This window comes from Oncorhynchus mykiss, chromosome 12, assembly GCF_013265735.2.
Source record: "Oncorhynchus mykiss isolate Arlee chromosome 12, USDA_OmykA_1.1, whole genome shotgun sequence".
Taxonomy (NCBI): Eukaryota; Metazoa; Chordata; class Actinopteri; order Salmoniformes; family Salmonidae; genus Oncorhynchus; species Oncorhynchus mykiss.
The window spans coordinates 71,453,741-71,474,840 of NC_048576.1; the positions used below are offsets into that span (position 1 = coordinate 71,453,741).

General features: G+C 46.1%; 1 protein-coding gene across 9 annotated transcripts in view; it reads right to left on the minus strand.

The window, feature by feature from the left end:
• The window catches only part of LOC110538223 (G patch domain-containing protein 8), a 34,310-nt gene that overhangs the window by 5,619 nt on the left and 7,591 nt on the right, over window positions 1-21,100 (minus strand). Inside the window, exons 2-10 of one of the 9 annotated variants that reach the window (XM_021624905.2) lie at window positions 19,585-19,662; window positions 18,435-18,470; window positions 14,642-14,660; window positions 12,141-12,213; window positions 6,343-6,384; window positions 2,991-3,058; window positions 2,775-2,861; window positions 652-795; window positions 240-370 (exon numbers count right to left, since the gene is read on the minus strand). In XM_021624905.2, coding sequence (XP_021480580.2) covers window positions 240-370; window positions 652-795; window positions 2,775-2,861; window positions 2,991-3,017 — 389 coding nt within the window. In that variant the 5' untranslated portion in view covers window positions 3,018-3,058; window positions 6,343-6,384; window positions 12,141-12,213; ... (1 more) ...; window positions 18,435-18,470; window positions 19,585-19,662. The other 8 variants (XM_021624909.2, XM_021624897.2, XM_021624900.2 and 5 more) reach the window with 8 other exon arrangements.

Genomic DNA, 21,100 nt, shown 5'->3' on the forward strand with positions numbered 1-21,100 from the left:
TCTTAATTCATTCCTACTAAGATGTGTGTGTATTGGGTATACGTTGTGTCATTTGCTAGATATTACTGCACTGTCGGAGCACAAGCATTTCGCTACACCCGCAATAACATCTGCTAACCTAATCACGTGTATGTGACCAATAAAATCAAATGTGATATTATTCATTATTGGGTTACAGCCTCCACTTCAGCCAGTAGAGGGCGGTTGAGTCTGCAGTATATACTGTAGCATGTGCTCACCGGTTCTGCTGTTTCCTCTGCTCAGCCAGCTCATGCAGCCTGCGTAGCATCTTCTCCTGCTTCTTCCCACCCTTCCGGGAGCGTGATGACACGTTTCTCGCGAACTCCCTCTGCTTCAGCTCCTTAAGCCTCTGCAGCAGCACGGGTCAGATGGAGAAGAAGAGGGATGAGGGAGAGAAAGAAAACAGCTAAGGATTTCTGCATCTACATTAAGGGCAATGGTGCAGCAACACCATTCAACAAAACCATTTCACATCTGCAAAGCCCTCTCCACCGAGACAGGCTCCTTACACTTGTTTCTGGAGGGTCTGGGATTTAAGGCTCGGTTTCTCTAAGCTTGTGTACACGGTGACAGGAATACCAGTGTGTGGAGGGCTGTAGCAGCGTGGGGGTCAGCGGAGGTACTCCTCACCTGCTTATGAGCGTGGTCGTACGAGTTGATGTGGTTGTCAAACTCTTGGTGCTTCTGGTACTGTTTCTCACACAGCTCACAGTAAAAGTTGGCCCGCAGGTCTTCCAGGGCTTTGGCGATGGCCTTCTCCTTTTCCACCTGGTCCTGTTGTTGGGGTCAAGGAGGGCAGGGGGTGGAGACAGGAGATGTGAGTGACATTGATACAGATTAGAGATGAAAAGATGAAATAAGATCAGAGCCAGTATAATCTGGTCTGTATTATCCTATCATAGGGCTTGGTACTGGTTGAGTAATCCACAGGAAATGCTATGGTTGTTTATCATGGAGGTTAAAAAGTTCAATAACTGAAAGAAATCACAAGGTAACAAATTGAAGTGTACAAGGATTGTGCTCGCAGGTTGTTGTTTATACAGGGCATTCGGAAAGTATTCAGACCTCTTCCCCTTTTCCAAATTTTATTACATTACAGCCTTATTCTAAAATGGATAAAATAATTGTTTCCCCCTCAATCTACACACAATTCCCCATAATGACAAAGCGAAAACAGTTTTATTTTTACACAATAATTAAAAACAGAAATATCTTATTTACAACATCCTTGAGATGTTTCTACAACTTGATTGGAGTCTACCTGTGGTAAATTCAATTGATTGGACATGATTTGGAAAACTATATAAAAGGTCCCACAGTTGACAGTGCATGATGTCAAAGGAATTGTCCATAGAGCTCCGAGACAGGATTGTGTCGAGGCACAGATCTGGGGAATGGTACCAAAAAACGATCCCTTAGAAAAACAGTGTCCTCCATCATTCTTAAATGGAAGAAGTTTGAAACCACCAAGACTCTTCCTAGAGTCAATATATAGCCTAGTGGTTAGAGTGTTGGGCCAGTAACCGAAAGGTAGCTGGATCGAATCCCCAAGCTGACAAGGTAAAATTCTGTTGTTCTGCCCTGAACAAGGCAGCTTAACCCACTGTTCCCCAGGCGCCGAAGACGTGGATGTCGACACATTGGGTTAAATGTGGGAGACACATTTCAGTTGAATGTGTTTAGTTGTACAAGATTCTCTGGTCTGATGAAACCAAGATTGAACATCTGGCCTGAAAGCCAATTGTCACATCTGGAGGAAGCCTGGCAGCATCAATCTGTGGGGACGTTTTACAGCAGCAGGAGGGATCGAGGTGCAGAAATAAGTTTCTGGAGACCTGCTCCTACAAGACAGTGACCCGAAGCACACAACCAAGTCAATGCAGGAGTGGCTTCGGGACAAGTCTGTCAGGTTGTCCTTGATTGGCCCAGCCAGAGCATCTCTGGAGACCTGAAAATAGCTGTGGAGCAATTCAACCTGACAGAGCTTGAGAGGATCTGCAGAGAAGAATGGGATAAACTCCCCAAATACAGGTGTGCCAAGTTTGAAGCGTCATACCCAAGAAGACTCGAGGCTGTAAACGCTGCCAAAGGTGCTTCAAAAAAAGGGTTTGAAATAAATTGTTACATTTTTTTCTGAATTTGCAAACATTTCTAAAAACATGTTTTTGATTGTCGTTAAGGGGTAGATTATGAGGGACATAAAAAACAAAAAATCTATTTTAGAATAAAGTAACAAAATGAGGAAAAAGCCAAGGGGTCTGAATACTTTCCAAATGCACTGCATATGTCATTTCTGCAGATATACCGGTAACACGCTAAAATAAATTATTTGGCACATGCATGACAGTATGAGCATTCCAGTAGCTCCATTGACTGAGCATCCGTCTGTCTGTCTGTCTGTCTCATATATTAAGAATCTCACACCAGCACAGACAGCAACTCCTCACATGAAGTCATCCAATTTTCTCCACTAGAAAGAAGCGCATGGGAGTGGGAGATGAGGAACAGGAGAAGCTCTATGATTCTCCAAGGCCGATTTTACTGCACCGACACACAGAACGGCAGCAGAATCCTAACAAGACAAGGCTATGAGTCACTGGCACAGGAGAAAAACAAGAAGGTATGCAAATGCAGGAAACGGGGTCACCTTGAAGCGAAGGAACAAATGCTAATGAGAGATTGTTGAAACGAGGACCTTGAGAAGAGAGGCGTATGTATGGCTGGATTGAGTTGGCTAGTAAGAAGAGTCTCACCTTGTATTTCTGCTGTAATTCCTCTGTGACTTCCTTCTCCACCTCCAGCACTTTCCTCTTCTCTGTAGCATCTTCGGCAACATCCAACTACACACAATATGTAAGTTAACAAACTCGCTAAGAACAAACTAAAATAAAACTCACAAATACACAGACCCATTTTAGAATACAAAATGTAGAACATGGATATTTTGCGAGCCACTGACTGTGTCTTACCTCCATCTCCATGCGTCCCATCCCCATGACATCATATTTAAGGATGATGGGCACAGGGTCGGTGCGTCCTGGGGGGAGAGAGACAGAGAGAGGGGGAGGTGAGGCTCTGACACTGGGACGAGGGGACAGCTCAGGGACAGCCTGCTTTTAGAGCACAGGGTTCTGGGGTTAGAGAATATTGCCTTGAAGTGCAAAGAGACCAGAAAAGCTACAGTGAACCAAACACCAGCCATTCTCACAGCTTACCATAGCCACCAGGCACAGCACAGCTTAAGTACCCTGACTACTTCTCAGCTGGGTTCTCTTTCTAGAAAGACGCATCCAAATTGCTGCACTGATCCTAGTTCTAAGAGGTAACCAGCAGAGGCCATATGAGCAGTTCAGAGACGTCCATTTGGATAAGGGAGGGGAGAGGAAAAGGAAATGGAGGGATAAAGTATGCTGGACAAAAACGGAGAGGCAAGGACAGGGTTTAAGCCTGTATCTGTCGCAGTCTCTCTGTGTCTCCCTCCAGTCTCTACTACTGAGCGTAGCCTCTCTCTCCCCTCCCTCCTCCAGTACAGCAGTCCTGTTCAACAAGAACGCCAAGTTTACCAAGGACAATACTGCCAGAGGGGCTGGCTGACGCAGCTGCTACAGATTACTGAGCAGAACACCACTGCGACAACATAGTACAGCCTCCCCATCACCCAGCTCTGAACAGCCCAGTGACTGACCCCACAACCCCCTGTACTGTCCCATAGGAGACCCAGCCTCAGCTCCCCCTCTACCCCAGGCCTCTCATCATGGCCCTGGCCTAACAGGCTCTCCCCCGCTTTCCCTCAGTCTACTTAAGCCATGTTACGTAAGCTGTGAAAAGAGCTAGATCAGAAGGAAATTAACTTTAGAAAAATAAATGAACCAACCAAAAACAACCAGAAAACAGAATGAAACAGAAAAATATCAAAACTATGTTGGAGATTTGACACGTAATTGCTTAATCCACTCATAATCAGCCAAACGAAGCAGAGAGAGAGAGTAAATAAAGGACAAGCACTGAACTACAGCGGAGTGACGTCACAGGCCAGGAATCGCCATGGTGACATTGCAGGGGAGGGGATACTTACCTGAGAAAATAGGGTATGGGGTGGGGTTGGACAGACAGGGGTTCTCAAAACAAAAAAGGCACAAAACAGAATTTGGACTAGTCTGCTGCAGCAGTGGCTGTTGGTTGGCAGCCAGATTCACAGTAAATCAGATAAGAGTCCAATCAGCACTTCAGTTTGGTTTCAGTTTTTTTTCTCTCTCCTTACTCAAGATTACGTTATTATCCTCTTGGTCGATTTTAGACTCAGTTTATACCCTTGGGCAAGAGCTATTATTAACATTTTAAAGATGCTTGTCTTTAGTTAACAGGGCTAGGAATTAACAAATCCACAATCGGAAACAAATAATGACTAACTATTATTTCCACATAGCACAACCTATTAGCGATTATAAACTGGGTGGTTCGAGCCCTGAATGCTGATTGGCTGAAAGCCGTGGTTATCAGACCTTATACCACGGGTATAACAAAATATTTATTTTTACTGTTCTAAATACATTGGCAACCAGTTTATAATAGCAATAAGGCACCTTGGGGGTTTGTGGTATATGGATAACATACCACGGCTAACAGCTGTATCTAGGAACTCTGTGTTGCGTCGTAACTAAGAACAGCCCTTAGCCGCGGTATTTTTGCCATATACTACACCCCCTCGTGCCTTATTGCTTAATTCTAATCCACATGCCCCTCTACCTCACTAGTGAGGAGAATAGACTGTAGTCTCATTCTGAAACTAAAAGAGCAGGTTTGGTTTGCATCTTAAATCATGTGATAACTAATAATGTAGGGCAGTAACGACATCAGCGGTCTGATCGCATAAAACCAGACATATTAAAAGGGGCTAGTGATAACACAGTGACTACAGTCTTCTATTGCAATGGAAGCCAGCGTGATAATCAGCATTGGCATAACAGGGCAGCAGCATAGGCTTACATACCAAATGTATTCATTAGTGCCAGAATACAGATGTGAGACTAATTAATTCCTAGCCCATGGGGGGAAAAAAACCAACCCAAATTTAATTTGAATCCTCTCTGTTAACATCTGTCTGTTCTCTGAATTGTTATTGTTCTCTGAATTGTTCTTGTATCATTGTTATGGTCACAGCCCAATGGTATAATCCTAATTCTTAAATTATAGCCGTATGTGGATCAAATAAGGGCCTGTCTGGACTCCAAACCCCACTACAGTGTCTGTCTGCCGGTTGGACACATTAAGGCATGGTCTCATACTAACTCTTTCAGACAATTTATGACCTGAAAATGTGGTCGCGGCACCGTATGGCGGGGTGTGACACAATTGCCAAATTGAGCTTCGTACCACATCGCCGTGCGCCCCTCAAATTTTGTAACAATGTGGAGGGCTCCGTATAGCTCCGCGTTGACCTGATTGGTTGACAGTAGGTGGGAGGTCCTGTATAAAACACAAACTCACATCCTTGACAACAGCTCTGCGCTGCTCCCTGAAGCGCAAGAAGTATCAACGCCCTGACTTCTGCAGAGGCCGTTTCACCATAAATGCTGCACAGTCAATCCAGACGTCCAAATGACAATGCAGCGCCTTTCACCCTAGGCGATCCGGAGCCTGCTGGTTTTCTGTTCTACCTGATAATTAATTGCACCCAGGTCTAAAATCAGTCCCTAATTAGAGGGGAACAATGAAAACACAGTGGAACTAGCGTCAAGGTCCAGAGTAGAGCTTGATGGACCTAGACTATTAGAGTGAATATTAAGCAGTCCAACCACAAGAGGGACTGCTTGAGACCAGCCCAGAGACAGACAGACAGGCCACTGCAGTAAAGCTCTCCACCAATGGACCAGTTCACTGAGAACACGGGGGAGGAGTCACAATCCAGGCACCTAATCTTCATGAAATACGATTTTTTTTTTTTTTTACAATTACAGAAGATGTCCCCAACTATAACCATCTTTAAAAACACAGTGACAATACCTTCAGCATTACCCATTCCAGTGGACAACAAAGGCACCGGACAAAAAAGTGTGCATCTAAATGACAGTGTGAATCACAAGGTAAAAAAAAAAATATTTAAAAAATAACTGAAAACAAAATGAGAATGTTTCTAAGAGTAATGTAGATGTATATATGATAATATACAAGCAGCAGAATGAGTACTAATACTGATAGAGAATTGAAAGCCTATGTAGCATTGGTGCTCTGATGACGGGAAAACAACAAATGAAAGAAATGAGAGGGAAAAAAACAAAACAAAATAAAAACAATTCAATCGGGGGGAAAAATAACATTTACCACTAAGTTTACCATCAGCACAACATGGGCAGGATCAAATCGCTGTAAAAAAGAAACACCAATTGGTTAAGCAGGAAGATTCGAGGCACATAGAGAAGGGCGGATGGGGTGGGGATGGGAGTTGGAAGGGAGGGGTCGGGGGTGGGGGGGTTAAAAGCCCTCCTCTCCTCTCTTCACTCTTGGCCCTCTGGGTGCTTACAGGGATCTCCTCTCACCACCACACTCTCTCACCCACCATCCCAGTCCTGGGTCTTTCTACCCCAATATCCCATGGGTGCCTGGACCCCCTGTTCCTCTCTCCTGTACGCCTATATCTGTGGTAAGTAACCCACAGGACCCCTCACTTTTCCTTCACCCTACCCCAAAGACTGAGAGCTAGAGCCAGCAGCTGGCTTCGATAACATCCCCATCAGATAAGCGCTCTGGGGGAGTTGAGTTGGACTCTGTTCTTCAGGGTAGGGGATGATTGTTTAAACAGCTGAATCTGAGGACAGATCCACTTGGAACAGGGCGAGGTTCCCTGTCCGGCTGTCCTACAGATCATGCTTTAAATGTAGTGTGTTAAAATATCTATCGCATCTGCTAGAATAAAGAGGAATTACCATGCCTCATTTGATACGAGCATGCAACCAATCAGCTGCCCCTGACAACAGAACACCACTCGACACACAGCCACCATTCTCCCCTCTGTCAGCCTCACAGACAGATGTTTGTCTTGTCAGCCTGGTAAGCCTAGATTCCCCCAAATCCCCTCACTGTCCCACTGTCAGCAAGCTCAGTTTGGGACATGCTTACCCCCAGGATGGTGAACATAGACAGAAAGGTACCTGAAAAAGTGGGCCACAGGGCTTTGAGCAGTGCTAAGGAGACTTGGTCTAGCACTAAGTGTGCAACAACAGGAAAATAACAGTCAAATGACTATTTAGAGTTGAATTTTAAGTACTCCATGGAGCATATGAAGGGTACTTTGAGTGTAGCACGGTAGCCTATACAGAGCACTGCTTAAATCCCCAGATGACTGACACAGTCGAGGCAGGCAGGGTAGAACCTCTGGGACAGACATGCTGTGCGGGGGGGAAGGCCAAAGGGAGAGGGGTGATGGGTGTGTGTGACATTGGTGGACATGGGAGGGAGGGGCAGACACATTTTGGGTGCAGGAGGGGGGAGTGAGGTTCTCCCTGTAAGTTTTCCCTAGGGCCCCCGTCCGTGACTGACACACACAAATTCACACGTCTCAGTCCCACATGACAACCGCTCGCATACATACAGTACACACTCACTCCACAGGTTTGAAGGTAAATACAGGCAGGTGGGGGAAAAGGGGGCTACTCTGCAAGCCATTCAAAAGACTGAGCCGTGGTCACAGCCAATCAGAACCCCCAACCATGGCAGCCACAGACACTCAAAGGGAAAAACACAAATCTAAAGAGACTTGGAGCTGGTGATTCTACAGGATGTGATGCAATCTTTGGTTACTAGGATCTACCTTGATTTTAATTGGATTTCGGTTGGGTTTTTCGTACTTGGAATCAAAGCACTGTAGGTACTTGTGAGCAGATTGTGAAAAGTGAAATAATAGTTTAGTGGTTTATAAAGACAAGAGGAAGCCGAGAGAGGCCAGTATTAGCCTACGTTGTAAAGGGGGGGTGTTACATTGAGGTAAATTGTAGAGAGTGGGAGAAACACACACACTTATACGCACACATACAGAGGGAATCCAACAAACCTTACCTAAAAAAGGGGCAAAAAGAACAAAAGAAGAAATAAGAACAGAGTCAATACAGTGAAAACTCAAAGCACAGGGGAAACATTGCTATCAAGTCAAAAATGCTTCTGTTCTGACAGGAGGGGAGAGAACGAGTATAATCCTGTATTTTTATTAGAATATGATCCCACAGATTCATTCTATAGTGATGTGATGGCGTGATACGGTGATTGTGTTATAAGTCCACTCCGGAGTAAAGTAGATGACCATATTTTGTCGGGTTCAGACACAGGACCATTCATATAAACAACAATTGGACATGCAGGCAGGCTAATTGCCACAAACAAGACTCATCTACCCACAGAGCAGAGGCCACTGCTTACATAACCACACTGTACTGACACCATGCAAACAGCAACACAAGAGCTACACTCAACCAATTTAAATATTTGACAGAGTCATTTAGCAGACGCTCTTATCCAGAGCAAATTACAGGAGCAATTGGGGTTAACTGCCTTGCTCAAGGGCACAGATAGTCGGCTCAGGGATTCGAAACGGAAACCTTTCAGTTACTGGCCTAACGCTCTTAACCAAAATGGCTACCTGCCGCTTAGGTCATAAGCCGGAAACGTTTACAGATTATCACCTCAAAACACACAAATACAACCCCCTTTATTCGCTAGATTACTGACAGACAGCAGGTCCATTTTTAAAATGCATATTTAAAAACAAAACACCCTGTCCTGTCTGTCTGTCTCAATCCTGTTATCAATGCATCAGAGTCATGGGTTGCCGCAGTGCTTTCACACACTCACAGACAGGTAGTTCCTAATGTGTCCTGTAGGAGGTCCTGGACTGTAGGGCCTCTGGCTGCTAGCTGGTAACAGAGAAGTGGATTGAAAGCCCTACATGTCCATGAGCAGAGAGGAGAGGAGAGAGCGCAGAAATACCAGGAACTCCTGCCAACCTCCTTGCAACCAGCCCCTGGCATGAGCCTCAATCCACCATTCCTCATGGGACAGAGTCGAGACCATCAGCAGCAAGCAAGACGCCACGCAACGGCTGTGTCCTCTTCAAGGCCAGAGATGATGAGTCGTTGACACAAGTGTAAAAACCTCTTCAAAAAGCTTCTCAGCATACGAGAGCGTTGTGGGTATTACATTTACCGTGGCTGCTGTGTGTGTGGCATTACTCTGTGTGACTGTTGTGTTTAGCACAGTGCTGCCAAATGGGAGGGTGGGACAGATCCCCAGCTAGATGAGCCATGGCTAAACACTACAGACAGAAAAGCAGACAATAACAGAATGCAGTGTGCCCTGCGCTACGTACACTACTCGCCTCCTTTAAAACAAATAGCCAGCTGACCTGACTGACGCATGTCTTAACTCAGTGTAGATCCTCATGTTGCACCAGAGGCTACTACTGCAGGGAGGCTGGCAGTCTACAGTTGCATAAGCAGCATTGTAACGGCATCCTCCTCTAAAAGCAAGTATAAAAACAAGGTTCTCTAACACGGGCCTATTTATCCACTTAGTAAGACATTAAGATGCAAATGTAGCATTCGACACAATGTTACAATCACCTGCTCAGGGTGTCAGACTGAGCAAGAGGACCCAGTAGTGTACGGTTTTGAGAGGGAGAAGGCATCCAGGCACTGTGTCCTGGTTGAAAACAAGACAGTGTGTTAGGAGATAGAGAATGAGCAGACTGGGACGTTTCCCATTAGCGTGTTGTAATGCAGCCCAGATGCTTCCTGCTGGGTGGGTAGGGAAAGGCTGGTGTGACTAAGGGAACAGGGCGAGAGAGAGGAACGATGGAGGGATGAGAAAAGGCTGGGTGAAAGACGGGTCTGGGTTGTGTAGCTAGCTCTGGGCGGAAACAAATGAGAGTGAAAGGGGTTGGATGAAGAGGTTAAGAAGAGGTTACTTCCCCTGGACTCAGACCCTGGACTCAGCCCCATGAAGTAGACACACCCACTCTAAACCAATTCTCAATAGACGACATGGACCAACCAGCCTGCCAACTATGACATCATTCAAAGCTGAAGGAAAACAGTACATAGGGCTCTACAGTGCGACCATTTTACTCGCATAGGCACCTAAAAATGTTGTTGTGCGACCTGGAACTTTCATTTCGAGGCACCAGTGCGCCTAGAAAAATGTACGATTCTAGCTTAATAACCCAAAATATTTTGCATTGTGCTCCAAAATGTATTCGCGTGCACTTACATTTTTACAACTTAGGCGCACACGTGCTCCTTGTAAAAAAGGTCAGCGTAGAGACTTGCTATTCATTACCCGCTTATAGAGAGAGGGGAAGGAGAGGGAGAGCCGGGGAGACGTGAGATGGAGAGAAAGAGGACGGGTGCGAGCATGAGAGAGGGGAGGGGCAGATACTGAGTGAGCGAGGGAAGAGAATGTAGCATAGCAGGCAGGAGTTGAGTGTAGAGAAGCCAGGGCGCTGCACCACTAGGACCAAGCAAATGAGGCTGTGAGCTGAGCTGAACTAAAGAGGTTGAGGTGGCCTAAGCCCCACCCACACAAACACAGCTCTCTCCAGCCAGCCTATGCTGGCCTGCCAATCCCTGCCTATAGAGGAAAAACAGCATGGACCACAGCCAACAGCTCTGCATCCTGCACCGAGTGTTGCTGCTGCATGATATTCTGAAGGCTGTTTTCAGACCAAGACAGTCCTACACACAGACACAGACATGAAAGCTTGTACTAGCACAGAAGCGCAGACAGATAACATGCAAACACGTGTTTGGGCTGCCTAATGAAAGTTCACCTGGACAAAGGTCAAAGAGAGGAGGAACTGCAGAGACAGACACTGAGTGCATTGGCTGTACAGTCTTGTCTGTCACTACTAAACTCAGAGGCCTTTATGCTCAAACCCTTGCCAGCCAACTAAAAACACCATCTGACATGAGCTGTGGTCAATCAGTGCACACAATATGCATCAATACAATTCATTCAAATAAGTTAATAGTGAATTACCATAGAAACCCTGAAATAACAGAAAACCAGTGTAACCCCTAAAGTAACCCAACCAGATTAGCTTTAAATTAATATAAATAAAGTGCCAGTTAACAGGGAGAGATCAATAACAGAAATGGAGGGAGTGAGATTAACCGTTTTTAAATCTAACCAACATATTGACTGAATTACTTTGACTGAGTACTGGGGAGGCATAGGTGATTATATATATATATATATATGATTATATTATACATAGCTAGATACAGACCACATCAGTTACAGTAACTTTGCAATCGTCTACGAGCACATATCCAACCCTACAGCGACTTGTATCACTGTACTAATCCCCACAGCTATGAAGCCCAGACATTCTAGAAACGGAGGTGAAATTCCAAACATGACACAGGTGTTCAAAGGCAAACTAACTTGACTCTTGATCAGTGGAACATCTGAGAATCAGACCTGGACTCTGTCTGCTACACACTTCAGTGGAACCAAGCAGGGTACACACAGGCATTCCACCATCAGACTGTCTTTTTTGGAGGAGAATGAACAGCAGCTCCCATTGGCTGAGGGCAGTGTGTCTCAAGGGAGCTTGTGAGCATCAGTGCGAGTGTGTGTGGGGTGGGCATGCATTCTTCATCCCCTTGAATTATTATTTTTTTTTAAATTAACTGGCCCACTTTAGTCAAATCTGCTCTAGGCTAAATGCATCATGGGAAGGGAACAGCAGTGGCGCAAAGAACAAACACCACCCCCCTCCTCCTCCTCCTTCTCCCTCTGCCCCGCCCATCCTGTCCCAGGGTGCATTACGCTATCCTTTCTACACCTAGTTCTGGCGAAGACCAGGGCAAGACCGACAGGGACAACTGTACCGGGTCATGCACTAAATACTCTGATCCTTGCCATCTACCATAAGAGGAAGACAGAGATCAGAAAAAGTACAGAAAATAGAAAGGAAACAGTTGAAAAGAAAAAAAAGTACAAAATAAAACCTGGAGAAAGGTGAGGCAAAGAGGAGGAGTACTGAGAGGAGAAGAGACGGTATTAGCACACATTTGAGAAAGGAGTATAGAGAGAGAGAGAGAAAGAGAGAGAGGTGAGTGTCTTCTTACCCTGCATGGTTTTGCCCAGTCCTTGCCCCAGCTTCCAGCCATGTTTCTGAAGCAGCCGGTGCCCAATGTTATCCTGGCAGACAGAACAGAGGAGAAAAAGACCAAAAACATTCCAATAATAAGAAAAGCTTTTCCCGTGGGCACGGGTCACAAACACATACAGGACTACTACCAAATCATCACCACCTCCTACACCATGTGACATCAGTGTCTTCCAGCACTGGGGGGAGGTGAGAAGGGAGGGGAGGGAGGGAGTGTGTAGTCTCTGAACTAACATCCTTATGGCCACACCGAGGGGTAGAGAAGGAGCCTACCCTAACAGGAACTGATTAAAACCTCTAAAGCTTACAAACTGGGGATGAAGCGTCCCATGTTCTACTCGTTGTTGTAACAGAGAATATCAGCTGTCTGGGAGGTTTGAAGGGGAGGGAGGAAGAGGAGAAAGGAGACGGTAATATATGTATCACACGCGTATACATATATGAACCGCTATAGAGCGAGATCTATCGCACACAGACAAATGGAACAAAAACGAGGTATGGAAATCTTGCGTTAACAGAAAGAGGACCAGAACCTCCAAGCTTGTTGTGATTCCATAACCAAGACAGAGGGTAGCGCCACGGAAAAAATGCAGCCGTCACGAGAGAAATACAGCGAGAGAGGGGGAAAGAAAGAGAGAGCGAGAAAGTGCTAGGAGGGCCTTGGGTTACCATTACAAGGCCCAGGGTTGAGAGTGTGTATGACTGTGTAGGAGAGAGGAAGACATCAGGTGAGTGACTGAGACTTATAACGCTATGGGTCGGCAGTAAAAACAAAGTGAAAAGCAAGACTGTCGCACCACCACAAGCTACAGCACATCATCAAGCACAAAGAAAACAGAAACAATGAGATTTAAAAAATACATTTTCAAATTGTAAAAAGAAAGTTGCATTTCAGTTGTGATTATAACTATTCCAAGCTTTTCTACTACCATTCACCAGGGTGCTGCAATCTACCAAAAACATACAAACCAACCCCCAAAAAAGGATATTTATAATCACAAAGAGAGTAGATGTCAAATTTCAAACAGAAAACCAAGTGGGAGGGATTGAAACCAAACAGTAAAACAGCATGCATCTTTTTGTTAGAGTTGAACAAAAAGAGACGGTGTTAGTACTGGACTGTATATGATGATGCATATACAGAAGGGCAGGGTCAACAGAAGGCCTACGGACCAATGGTGTTAGTCTGAGATGGGCTCAAGCACAGAGGTGATGGTTGGACAGGGTCATAGTAGATTGTCTTGACAGAGAGAGGGCAGTGGAAGTGGATGGAGATGTAAGGGTGGTGGTGGGGTGGGGAAGTATGGGTTAGTGCATGTGGAAGGGGTAGTGGTTGTCACACACAGAACATGCTGCATCTCCGCCCATCTGCCTTTGTCACAGATGGATTTTAATCAATTTTATCGAGTCCCTGTGGTATTTCAACCCAAACTAGTACCCCCCCCTCCCTCTGTATAACTAAGTAAACGCTCCCCGCTTGCTTATCGTTAACAAAAATATCATTACCTAATTGGTTTGTTTTAAGTGTGTCACATAAAATATTGTTGAAATGGCAACTCCCCTCCAAAGCCACCGACAATCTCCCTCATATACAGGATTTGTTGTAGAGCCTTGCTGATAAAATACCCAAATATTTGTTTTCCTACCTTACCCCAGGGAAAAGTTGAACTGCACCACTTCCTTGCTCTGTTTGGTTGGTGTTTTTTTCTCCTTGTCTAATTCCAGACAGGAACACCCAGTAGAACAGAGCCTGGGAATGGGGGATATATGAGCTGTATCTGTGTCAGATATGCTAGAGAGAGGGATCGCATGTGTACTTATAATAACTGGGGATATACATCACCTAGCATGGTGTCACCATATAAACATGTTCATGCTGGTTGCTAGACACATCAAGTCAAAGCAGACATAAATAAAAGAGGGGCTGGAGGACTACAATTCCCATGATCCTCTGCAGCCTCGTCGCTCTGCACTGCAGATGGTGCTGCAGTGGGCTCCTCCCTGCTCTCATTGACAAAGAGATACTGGGGATGCTTTTAGTTCTAACCGCTGTAGCTGCCTGCAACAACCCACACTGAAAGACAAGCACTGGCTGAGCAGAGTAGTAGTTGATCTAATAGCACCTCTCAGGGGTGGTAGTGGGGGAAATCAAATGTAAGCCAATAGTCTGTAACCCTCCCCCATAATAACTCTAGCTGCGTCTGTAAATTAGAATGAGGAAAACCAGGTGGGGCTGGTGATGGGGAGAAACTTCAGTCCAAAATGGCTGAGACTGATCGATGAGCCAATCAGAATGGACTGAGCAGAGTGTGAGGGCGGAGATGAGGCGCAGGCTGTGTGCTGAACAACAGTTGAATGAATGCACTAAATGAAGAAGAACACAGACAGACGGACGATGAAAAGCAACGACGGCGAGTTCCAACAGCAGTGCAAGTGGAGTGAAGGCATTTCCATACGAACCTGGCTTTAAAATACTGGGCTGTCAAAAGAACAGTCACACGTGACACAATGTAAGAAACCGGCCAGTCACTAACGCTTTCAACTGCAATTTGTTTTAGAGCTTTTTCTTATTAAAAGAGCTAAAATCTTTATTTTGCCCTAAAAAAAATTTATAAAACACTGTACACAAAACAGAAATGTGGTAACTAGGCAGGTCAATAAACTCACTGATTTAATGATTACTGTTAATATAGGAGAAATAAAAAGAAAATGTTATCCAAACAAGAGAAATCCACACCGAGTGTTGGTAGGGAGGGTAATGTGCATTGTGCTGTCACTGACACAGTGCATGGGAGGGGGAGGTGGAGGGAGGGTAAAAACCAAATAGATGGGGGTAAAGGAAGGAAGAGGTATACAGGGGGCACCATACCAGGAACCTGTGTGCGTCTTCAAACCTAGTGATGCTGACGGTGTAATTTTCTGTGTGTAGTAGAAGCTGGCTGTGTGTGAGCCTCACACTGGGGTTCAGAAGCCCCTTGCGTTATATGGGAGGTTTTTAATAGGGATTACTGCACCATCAGTGTCTTAGGCCTTAACCCACAGAACAGACAGCACGCTAATCCACTTAACCAGAAATGAATGTCCAAAAAAAGATCAACCAAAACTTGGGTCATATTTAATATGATTATCTCTGTATGAGTGAGTGTCCCCCTGTGGAATGTGTGTTTTTACAGGAGTCTTGTGGAGCCGGGTCTGTTGGACAGAGCAGGGGGGCAGCTCTCCTCTTCCTTGTAAAGCTCTATTTCCAGCTCCGCTGTCCTTGGCGCTCTGTCTGTCTGCCTTGCACGCTCACATTCCTCCCTGCTGAGGCTCAGATAGGTGTGACTAAATGGAAACAACAGCCCCTGCATGGGCCTCAAGGGACTCAGGCCAAATAGAACAGACACCTTCCAACCAAGGCCCTGCACTCTTAGAACCACCATATTGGAGAGCAGTTGTTACCTAACCTTGGGTCTGTTCAGTTGACCTTGAGGAGTTGTGACTTAACCGGTGGACAGACTTGGTCAGGATCATTGGATCCATTACAATCAATGACCTTAAAAACATCTAACTGACCTCGTCAGTCTGCCTCCTGCAGTGTTGGAGCTGGTGCTAAATAGAGATGGAGCCCTAGGCGGGGTCAGGGTTGTAAAGGGGACGAGTGACTGACGGCAGATGACCTTTCCCTTGGTAATCTTCCAGGGGTTCATTTTCCCAAATGAAGGCTGGGAGGTGGTGGGAGTGTAACACTAACACATCACAGAGCAGAGAAAAGACACAGCTGGTGCCTGAGCAACAGCACAGTAGTCTGCGTATAATTGTGTGTTCCTCTAGGCTCTGTGTGTGTGTGTGTGTGTGTGTGTGTGTGTGTGTGTGGGCAAGCAATGTTGTTGCGCGTGTGGGTGGCAGTGAAAAAACACCTATACAAGGTTGATCATTGCAAAGACACCTACAGCTCTGTTGATACATGGATGTGAACAACAACATAGCCTTTAAGCAGTTGGTACATCGTCACAGTCTGTCAGACCCACCTCATGTTGATGATGTCAGCACCTGGACCCAGAGCAGAGAGACACCAAATAGCTGTTAGCACCCGTGATAACATACTGAGGGTGGGCAGGGGGTCAGTGTGTTACTGCAGTCGTACTGCACCATGAGAGTGTACTGTATGACCTTTGACCTGTCATACATCCCTGGGCATGTGCGTTTCCTTCTAATCTGACTGAGGTTTGATTCTAACTGAATATTGTTGCCAGTGGTGCTGTGATGTAGCAGACCCTGACTTGGTGCAGTGTCTCAGTAGCCAAAGGTAAAAGGCCGGAAAGCATCATGTGAAATGGCACGGTGTGAAATCAATCTTCTCTCTTAAGTTCGAGGCCAGCACAGTTTGTGCACAGGTGTTTTTTAAATTGAGTTTGCTCTTGTGTGTGTGAACGTGTGTGAACGTGTGTGTCTGAGGCTGCCCACTGGATCTCTCTCTCAGGGCCAGGGATTTGGAGGAGGGAACAGGGGTAGGGGACATTGGAGAAATGGGAGAGGGGAGGTGAAAAGGTGTTGTGATTAGGACAGAATGTGAGAGAGCTAGTACCGAATGATACCAAGTTAACACATGCAATGCAAAAAAACATTGTTAGAGAAAGAGCGAGAGAACAGAGGGGAAAGACAGAGAGAAAACGGATCCCAGTAAAGTACCACAGACCTCTAGCTGCCTACAGATCAGAACACACACACGGGTGGCAGGGGAGGGGCACAGAGAGGTGCGGGAGCTGCACACACAGCCAGCTCCGTGACGTGAGACACGCTGACAACTGTCACTGCCCCCGTCATCCCAGAGCCATGACACTGCTGCTGGAGTGTGAGTGTGTGTGTGTGTGTGTGTGTGGGGGGGGGGGCAGCTGATGTTGGTGAGTGTGTTACAGCCTTTTGAAAATCAGACAAACCTAAGTGGAACTGTGAACTTTCAAAGCTGATCAACTGCAATTTCACTGAAATTAAAAAAAAGTTGTGTGTGTGTGTGTGTGTGTGTGTGTGTGTAATACGCATTATGTGAGCGCATGCGTCTGTGGTTGTAGTGACAGTCCTCTCTCTCTCCACGTGTGTCAGGAGCTGTAGTGCTACAGCCCGGCTCTCAGCACCCCTCCATAGACAATAGCGCAGGAGCAACAGAGCCACTTTACCCAGGTAGGCAGGCCACCTCTCCTGCTCTCCTCTCCACTCCTCTCTACCGCCCACCCACAGTGGGCTCCTGAGCCAGTGTGTGGGTTGGTGCTACGTGGCTCAGCTTAGTTTGGTCAATCCGCCCACCATGACAACCCATCAGGGTCTATATATGAGTCATATGAAGACCTATGGTGAAATGGTCAGGGCCAGACAGGAGTTTATCCCTCACATTTCATAAAGGAAGCCTTTTTAGCATGGCTTAGTAATGCTTTCAGAGCAGCAGGATAACAACAGAGCTAGGAGAAGGACAGACTGACCTTGCTGTTACCGCTGTTGTTACTGCTGCTGTCTATGTGCCTCACAACAGAACAGACACAGGATTATTTACACCAGAGTGCCTGGCTGCATAATTTGGCTGTTACAGCTACATGCTTAAGGCTAGCTCTCAACGTCTAGAGGTATAGTTGTGTGGGTGTGTGGCGTTTCGATGTAGACTGGCTGTATATAGTTTAAAACAAAAGCCTAAAAACCCTCCTCGTACCTACTTGTAAGTAAAGCTTTATTTATCAATGTAGCTGGAACTCTCGCCATGAACTCTCAATGCAGCTGGGCTAAGATACTGTTCTGCTGTGCCTTGAGATGCTCAGAATCAGATCAATAGTTGCAGTCAGAGGACATCCACTATGCCCTGAGGAGGAGAGGGGATAGAGGTTGTGGAGACAAGAGTGGAGTTCAGGCCTGCTCTCCGTGGTGCTTCAGAGAGAGACACGGAGAGAAAGGGGGAGGGAGAGATGGAAGGGGGAGTGAGAGAAAAGAGCTGCCTGCGATATTATCCATGTGCCTCGTCAGCGAAAAATGCAGTCCCAGTTGCACAAGCACCATGCCAGCACAGAATGACAGAGGGTACTGTACACCGAATCACTGTGTCGTAGAGAGAGAGAAAGAATTGTTTGAACATAGGTGCATGAAAGGAACAGAGAGGAGATGGATTGAGAGAGAGCAGAAAGACAGAGCGATGTGAAGACAGAAAGAGTGATACAGAGACAGTAAGAGAAGCGTTACAAGGAAACCCTAAAAAGATGGGAGTAGGAAAGCAGAGCGTGCAAATACAAACCGGGTCATTGCTGCTTAGCTAATAGGGGCCAATTCGCTGCAGGAGAGAAATGTCGAACACCCCAAGTTGTGTACAATACTGTAATGTTCTGAGATAACGGTCCTATATACACACAAACACAGAGTACACAAACTCCACACACACAAATACTAAACATACACTTCCATCTCCAAGCCTACACCTTTTCTCTTCTCTTGATGTGGAGTGGATAAGGCACTGAGTCCCTTTCCTTTACCAAATCAGGTCAGAGCAGAACAATCAGACCACATCTGATTCCCCTGTACCCCCCCCCCCCCCCCCCCCCACCCACCCCAGTGTGTGTGTGTGTTGTGAACATGTATGCGAGTATGCAATTGTGTGCTACGCTTCCAATCTTGTTAGCCCAGAGAGTATTAGATTTGATTTTATTCATCAACAGGACCCCTCATGAGTATATCCATCTCATGATAGTGTTTCAGTGGCTAGGGTACTAGCAAGCCACAATTAACTATGGGAGAGTGTGTGTGTGCGTGTTGTAGAGGGGGCTAGAGAGGTTTGTACAAATGGCCTTTATTGCTAAATAGCCACGGTGTAATTTAGCACCGAGGGCAAGGGAGGCAAACAGGGATTAGCAATCTTCCACTACTAAACTCATGGACCTCTCGCTTCCCTAGAGGACATACACAAACACCATTTTACTGTACACTGCCCTTTTAACAGAGTGATTGGAAGGTATTTAAACTATAGACTGGTAACAGTGCCTTGTCCACTCCACTCTAACAATCCGGTGAACTAGTGCCTGGATGACTGAAAACGGGCTAAAAAAGACAGATGCATATTCAGAGTTAAGATCTACAATTAAAGTCAAATATAATCATGAATAATAATGAAAAAATAATCCTGTTCATCCAGCTAAGAGCTATCACACAGGAAATGGCACAGGAAGCAGAGGGCTTGGGAAGGGAGGGGGTATACAGTGATTCTACTGATTGGGTAGGGAGAATGGGTTGTCAAGGGAACACTGGACGTGTATCACACAGGCAGTACAGGGTGAAGGAAGGGGGCAAGGCTCTTATTCCTCTCTCTCTGGACCAATCATCCATTCTCTCACACACACAGTTTCAAGTTGGGCTTGTCCTAAAGGGTGCAGGGGTGAAGGATGCGGCCTTACCGATTCTATGGGCTTGTCCAGGGACGCCTGCTCCAGCTCCAACTGGCCCTCTTCATACTGGTCAAAGTGATTTCCCCCCTAGGAGAGAAGACATGGGGACAGAGGGTTAGACACCAGACAGCTAACACACAAAGAGACAGAGAGACAGCGCGAGACAGCGCGCGAGAGAGAGAGAGACAGCGCGCGAGAGAGAGAGAGACAGCGCGCGAGAGAGAGAGAGACAGCGCGCGAGAGAGAGAGAGACAGCGCGCGAGAGAGAGAGAGACAGCGCGCGAGAGAGAGAGAGACAGCGCGCGAGAGAGAGACAGCAGTGAAAAGCCAGAGGGAACAACAACCAAAGGAAAATGGAACAGTCTGCAAAAGAGAAACTCCTGTTTCTGTGTTCTCTTAATGGAAGTGAAACCATTTCACCTCCCAAGAGGCTAAAACATTTCAAAACCACACAGAAACCACACACAATCAAAAGGGGATGAAATGGACATGTTAAAACACATATAGATGCCTACCAAAGACACATATTAATGCACGCACACACACTATTGAGATAAGGTTCTTCACTGCCTAAGTTTGACAGTTGAAGAGCACCATATCTTACAAGACAGATGGAAACCTAACGTTCACCCTGAGTGGTTAAGCCGGTTACAGTGGTACAGAATAATAGGCTAGAGTGTGTGTGTGTAGCTAGATCACCACAACATTTCAAATGCCATGAGGTCAGTGCAGAGATCTAACCCATTTCACTTCACTGTCTGCAATGAGGGGGAACAAATTGGAGAGCTAGAATTAATTGAATTATTTGTATTTTTCAGGGCAGCAGGATGCAAAAACGATGCATCCCATTTGTATGAGACAGGGTCCTTGACCTGAGGACGACATCACGAGACGAGTAATGAGCGTGCACTCCTTCCAGACGGTGGGTGTTCTATACAGTCTCTGTTCCCAGACAAGACACATTACCCCTCAAAGCAGAGGCAGCAGAATGGCACGTGAAGGTCACCTTGGAAAGCAGATGCGATTCCTCTTTGACCTTCAACCTGCTGAGACTGAATGACTGGAAGACACAAGGCAATGTTCTTTCAATGTGTTCAATTAGACTGACTGATAGCCACTGTTCCAGTGTGTTCAATAATACAGAGATCCGGAGCCCCATATCCCTTTGCTCTGAGTATATTTAAGGCTTGGGTCGTGCTGCGGTACTGACTTAATCAAATGGGTTTAGACGACTGAGGTAGGGCTATAAGCTGACCTTTTGTTACCAGGAGCATGTGTGCGCCTAAGTTAAAAAATGTTGGCACACCCAGAAAGATGTAGAAACACAATGACAAATATTTGAGTAAAATCGCAGCACTGTAGAGCCCTGTGGGGCTTATGGAGTTTAACACAGAACCTCAGAGGAGGAGCCATTTCTATTACCTTTTTATTACAGAACATCAAGCCGAAGTGGGTTAGAACCTGCGGGATGTCTTCTGATGCGTTCTGAAGTCTGTAGAGGCGGCCGCCAGCAGCAGTGACTGTC